Below are 5,151 nucleotides of genomic sequence, written 5' to 3'. Positions count from 1 at the left end.
CATGTCGGGCGACGCCGACGAGACTTCGAGTTCGGCTTTGAAATTCACGCGCTGTCTCGGCTTATCTGATGAGTACCACCATGATGATGCGTTCGACATTGAGAGTCGTTCTTCGTGCCAGCAGCCCAGCGGTGCCAGCCTTGTTCTCTGCGTGAACATTCGTTCACTAGCATCTTGGCAACGTCCATCACAGTCATTTCAGCTCACTGCGACGACTCCGCGATGTCACGGTCCATCCTTATATTCTACAGCGGGGCGCACTTCGAAAGACAGTGAGTCCTCAGAACCACAGTGCAGTGACGAACAGCTGAAAGTGATGAGGGTTCAGGTCCGCGGTCGGTGCATTTTTTCGCGCATAGATTCTGACAAGGATATCGCTGGAACTCATGCATCTCGCATGGAGTGGCGTGTTCTTTTCTTAACAACATTGTATCACCGCGCACCGCTCTCCAGATGCCCTGACGTATATGTGGACGCGTACTGCAGGACAGTTGGGGCAATATATTCCTCGAGTCTTCCCATACTATTCTCCCAAGATATCGTTACCACTACATCGTATCAAGGTCCGTATGAGACAAAATCGTCTTTTTATACCAACCGAAGCTGACCGCTATGATCAGTCGTACAAACATGTCGCTCGACGCTCTAGTCTCTAATGTGGCCATCACTATCCCCCCTGCTCTCATCATCGTCTCCGTCTTGGGCGCAACGGCAACCCTTGTTTCCAATCTCTCTCAAAGCGCCACTGCGTCCGATAACAATTTTGAGGACATATGCGGCAAGCTCCGTTCGAGCCTCGATCATATCAACGAGGTCCAGAAAGGACCGCTTGATGCTCGCACCTCAAAGGAGCTGGACAGGATCGCCCTAGAACTCGTCGCGTATGTTGTTCGCTCAGGTCCGTCGCACGATCGTCGCGCTAATATTGAGTTTCTGCTACGTTAGATGCGAGACGTGTTTGAGGGCCTCCTCTCATGACTTGCTGGTCAATCCGCCGACTGTCTCGGAGCGTCTTCAGGATGCAATTGGACCGGGCACTTCTAGAGCTACTGTAGTGGAGGCAGAGCTCTCGTTTAAGGTTTCCAGAGCACAGGTAACTTTGCTGAAGACACTGAGCGAGATGTATTCCGTCCGTCACGAGCAGCAGCTCGATTCCATGTTTTGATGTACCTGCTAGTCCTTGCTCTTGTGTTTTTAGGAATATCGGCGCCTTTCTCAATGCGAGGCTTGTCTACATACCGAATTAATGATGCCATCCCGGGTCCGGCATGCTCACGCATTCTCACACCCTTACTATTCTGCGTCCAACCGCCTATAAGGTGATGCGGTCAAGGATGGACGGAGCGCTGGGCTTTGCTTTGACACGAGCGCCTGGGAATTGCTTATCTAATAATGCACACAGAGCCAAACAGTATTATAAACAATCCCTCACAATGTGGGCCAATGTGCTGGCGGATCAAGTGATCGGCAAACAGTTCCCGTCGTGTGGCGGGCTGCTCTTTCAGTTCTCCGCTTCGGCAGTCCTGGTCTTAGGCTGGTCTACTTTTCGTCAAATTCTCCTTGACAATACAGTGTTTCCAGTTATTGTTGGCCACCAACGCACCAGGCCGTGAGGGGCCACTGAATTTGTCCACCTTCGAATATGTCAAGTTCTTTCTCGTCTGGTGTAAACCATCTTACAACATGGCATCAGGCTACCACCTGCCATCAGACCGAGGTACTGTCCGCGTCGGTTACACGCAACGCAAGAGATAGACCTCTCCCCCACGGGCACACTTCGGCACTGTGGCTGGCCCCTTTAGACTCGCCGTCATCGAAGAGAGAGTACGAAGACATTGCAAAGCCTCGGGGCTATTTCAACGACCGAGATATACTTCCCCTGGCGTGAATCTCCAGCTTGCCGCTAGATGAGGTCGAACATGAGTGTATGTGCTTGAGGTCAAGACAAAAGCAACGTCTTTGCAGGAGCGCGGGCTTCGGCGCTTCGGCGCTTCGGCGCTCCGGCTAATGGTGGGAACGATTAGATAAGATTAGAAGGTGGACTGTCCGGGGGCCTGGCTCCCGCTATCGTGAATCAAAGCGCCTTCGCTCTTCGCTGGCGGGACGGGCTCTGCCTTTCCCTTGCTGGTGACAACGAGGTGGTTCACAATCACATATATCTGGTTGTACTCTACTTCTCTCTCGCGTCCCACTATGTTTGCTGTGCGCCATCGTGATGGAGACAAGGAGCAGCTCCCACCATGAGGCCTTGGAGGAGAAGTTCTCGGGTTTCCTGCCGCTCGGGAGACATCTTCGCCTGCCTCCCATTCCATGCCAGAAGCCTCGACAAAATGCAAAGAAAGCAACCGTCCAATTCTCGGGGATGCTGCGCATCGCCTATCCTGGATATCGACGATGAACAAGGGCCACCACCCTCGCTTCAACCTGTCAACCTGTCGTCGGAAGCTTTCTGCATGCATCGCGGTTGCGATGCGCTGAAGTTATTGTACTCTCCAGCTCGGGTAAGCTTGTCGCTGTTGCCTTAGGACCTTATGTATTTTGACACACTCTAAACTCAGAAAGACCTCGTTTGCGGCGGCGCGGTTGCCATCATCGTCAAGGCCTTCAAGCGTCGCATTGTTTCTTGGATCACATACTCATACTGGCAAGGAACTACGCTACAGCTCTATCATTGTTATCTGCGTATACAGAAACCCACTAGAACTCTCTGCACTGCCTATCTGCTTTCCCATGCCCTCCAATACTATCAGCGGTAGCACGTTAGTGGCGGTCTCTCGTGAGCACAGCACCTTCCCTTTGCTCTATGCGTCGCAAGTGACACCTGTCAGAGCTACACGCACGATTGCACAAAGAAGGCAGCTACTCGGTTCAAATTATTCTCAACGGACATCGAGGCAGCAAAGTCCCACCAGTTCCTGTCTCGTTCTGCCAGACAGAGAAGACATCCAAGCCGGTCTGGCACTATCCGGAGAGGTCAATGTGAGCTACGAACAAGGCGGATCTATTTCGACGTTCTTACCAGACCTTAGAGTACACCAAGCAGGAACCTACTCTTTTACGATCCAGATACTCTGCCATTCATCCAGCAAGAAAGGCGAGTTTATCGGAGAGGTACGGGCGCTACTGCACCAACTTTCTTTCGGTATGCTTGACCTTCGTCTCGCATGAGCCCCTTCTGACACATGGCGAAAGAACAGCCGACAGAGTTCGAGGTAGTGGCGCCACATAGCTCGAATGTGATCGGAGTCATCACGCTACTCCTGCGGCCATACATCCCTCCAGTTCGAGGCGGAGTGAACCTCACGCCCTTCAAACAAAATCAAGACCGTTCTGCCCTCGTGTCATCTCTGATCACCGTCTTCCAAGACCTGCAATTTGTGGAGAAGTCGCTCGGAGCTCAGTATGCCGCCATAGTACGAGCAACGTTATCTATGGTTGTATGATGCGCCTTACGTTCGACGCCAGGGCATCGGAAGCGCGTATGCCTACGCTACGCTATCCTACCTTCTACACGACTATACCACTAGCCCAGACTGGAAGCGCGTCCCAGACGACAATCCCATCTGGGACTTGGCACGTCAAGTCGCGCTGCAACTGCATCACTTCGCAATCTACTACTGGCACAATCCGCGAACCCACGCGGCGGATGCGTCCTCGCTCGCCGAAGAGTTTCTAACGCGCCTCGCCCAATCTTTGGCACTCGTTTTCGGATTTGTGAACTGCTACAAACGTACGTCCGCGGCGGTCCAGCTGCTCACTTGCTGCGCTCACCATCTACCGCAGTGACGGGATACACGTTCATCGAGACCCTGTCGCAAACGTCCGGGCGTGCATTTCAGACGCTGCTCTTCCAGCTCCTCGTCCTTGGCGCAAAAATGCGTGGAATATTCACCTGCGAGCCGCGCGCCCTCATGTCTATCCCGGAGAACGACTTCTTGATCGAACTTGCACACAAGTACGCGAAGGAGTTCGCCCGGGTGCGTGTGCCTAGCGGCCCTTGGATTGAGTTCATGGGATGCATATACGGGCGTGTCGCGGTTCGGGTGCTCGATGTGTACAAGACAGTACGTCTTCGCTCCACTCTTGTTGGCTTCTTCTGTACTCATCCAGCTGGCAAACTTCCAGGTCATCGACGAGACAGGCCACCACCCACAGGACGCGGACTTTAGAAGCGCTGCCCGCCGGCTGATGACGACGCTCGCGCGGGACTCGCGGATGCTCCCGTCGGGCCTGTATATCGACGCTAGGGACATCAGACTCGTTCCTCCAGACCCGTATGCGGCCGCTGCTGTTAATCACGCGATGAGGGTTGTGCGTGAGAAGGACAATGGCTCGTCCGCGATCGTATCATTCGGGCACATGTACTGCCACAGAAGGAGAAGACACATTGAGGTGGCGATAAAAGGTATCACGAAGTCTTTGAATGACAGCAACATCGAGGTGTGCTCTTCGATTCTATCTGAGAGTGCAATTGCATCTAACTTTTCCGTCCAGGATACGTACCTTGAGATTATCGCCGGTTGGACACTGAAGCACGAGCGACTCCTCCCCACTCTGGGCATCATGTTTCATCTCGACATGCTCTCAATTGTCACTGAACGTATGGCCGGGGGCAACGTACGGAACTATATCGAGACGTCAGTGGATTACAGACGGCTATCCGAGGGGGGACGTGTTGCCAAGCTCAGTCTATGGGTGCGTACCCAACATGTCTGTCGCGAAAGTTGTGCTCATTCCTTGGGTAGCTAAGACAGATAGCGGAGGGGCTCAAGTACATGCACGACGAAGGCGTCGCTCACGGTGACTTGCGCGGGGTACGACTCCTCCTCCGAGCTATCGCGTCATCAGCTCACTGACACGCTCGTCCTGCAGAGAAACATCTTGATAGACAGCAATAGCGATCCGAGCTGCAACCGGATCGACATCGCCGAATTCAGGCTGTCGCTCTACGTCGAGGCCGCCAGCCAGGCGTACAAGTCGAGCCGGACAGGGAACCCGCGGTACCTCGCGCCCGAATTGCATCTGCGGCAGGACAGTGCGGACGGCGCTGCCGGCAGGATCGTCGCGAGGCTCGTCGGCGGGAATGCGCGCTCCAGCCCTGCTGTGCGTGGACGACGTCTGAACACCTCGAGCGTCGGCCTCTCCCCTGCG

The 5,151-nt window shown here is 54.2% G+C and overlaps 3 protein-coding genes across 3 annotated transcripts; all 3 read left to right on the top strand.

Annotated features, from left to right (window-relative positions):
* Positions 1–630: 630 nt before the first annotated feature.
* On the top strand, positions 631–1,165 carry PHACADRAFT_202307 (uncharacterized protein; the record flags this gene model as incomplete). The annotated part of the gene is made up of 2 exons (XM_007402528.1): positions 631–881; positions 946–1,165. 2 exons carry the CDS (start codon positions 631–633, stop codon positions 1,163–1,165), a joined length of 471 nt encoding a protein of 156 aa, XP_007402590.1.
* A 2,743-nt stretch (positions 1,166–3,908) lies between these two features.
* PHACADRAFT_65151 (uncharacterized protein) lies at positions 3,909–4,070 on the top strand (the record flags this gene model as incomplete). The annotated part of the gene is made up of 1 exon (XM_007402527.1): positions 3,909–4,070. A coding segment is annotated over one exon (162 nt), but the record flags the coding sequence as incomplete, so codon positions are not given.
* A 493-nt stretch (positions 4,071–4,563) lies between these two features.
* PHACADRAFT_33723 (uncharacterized protein) lies at positions 4,564–5,103 on the top strand (the record flags this gene model as incomplete). Its single annotated transcript, XM_007402526.1, has 3 exons — positions 4,564–4,695; positions 4,746–4,814; positions 4,873–5,103. Coding segments are annotated over 3 exons (432 nt in total), but the record flags the coding sequence as incomplete, so codon positions are not given.
* Between the last annotated feature and the right edge of the window lie 48 nt (positions 5,104–5,151).

This window comes from Phanerochaete carnosa, assembly GCF_000300595.1.
Source record: "Phanerochaete carnosa HHB-10118-sp unplaced genomic scaffold PHACAscaffold_214, whole genome shotgun sequence".
NCBI classification, from domain to species: domain Eukaryota; kingdom Fungi; phylum Basidiomycota; class Agaricomycetes; order Polyporales; family Phanerochaetaceae; genus Phanerochaete; species Phanerochaete carnosa.
This window is presented reverse-complemented; position numbering and strand designations above follow the sequence as displayed.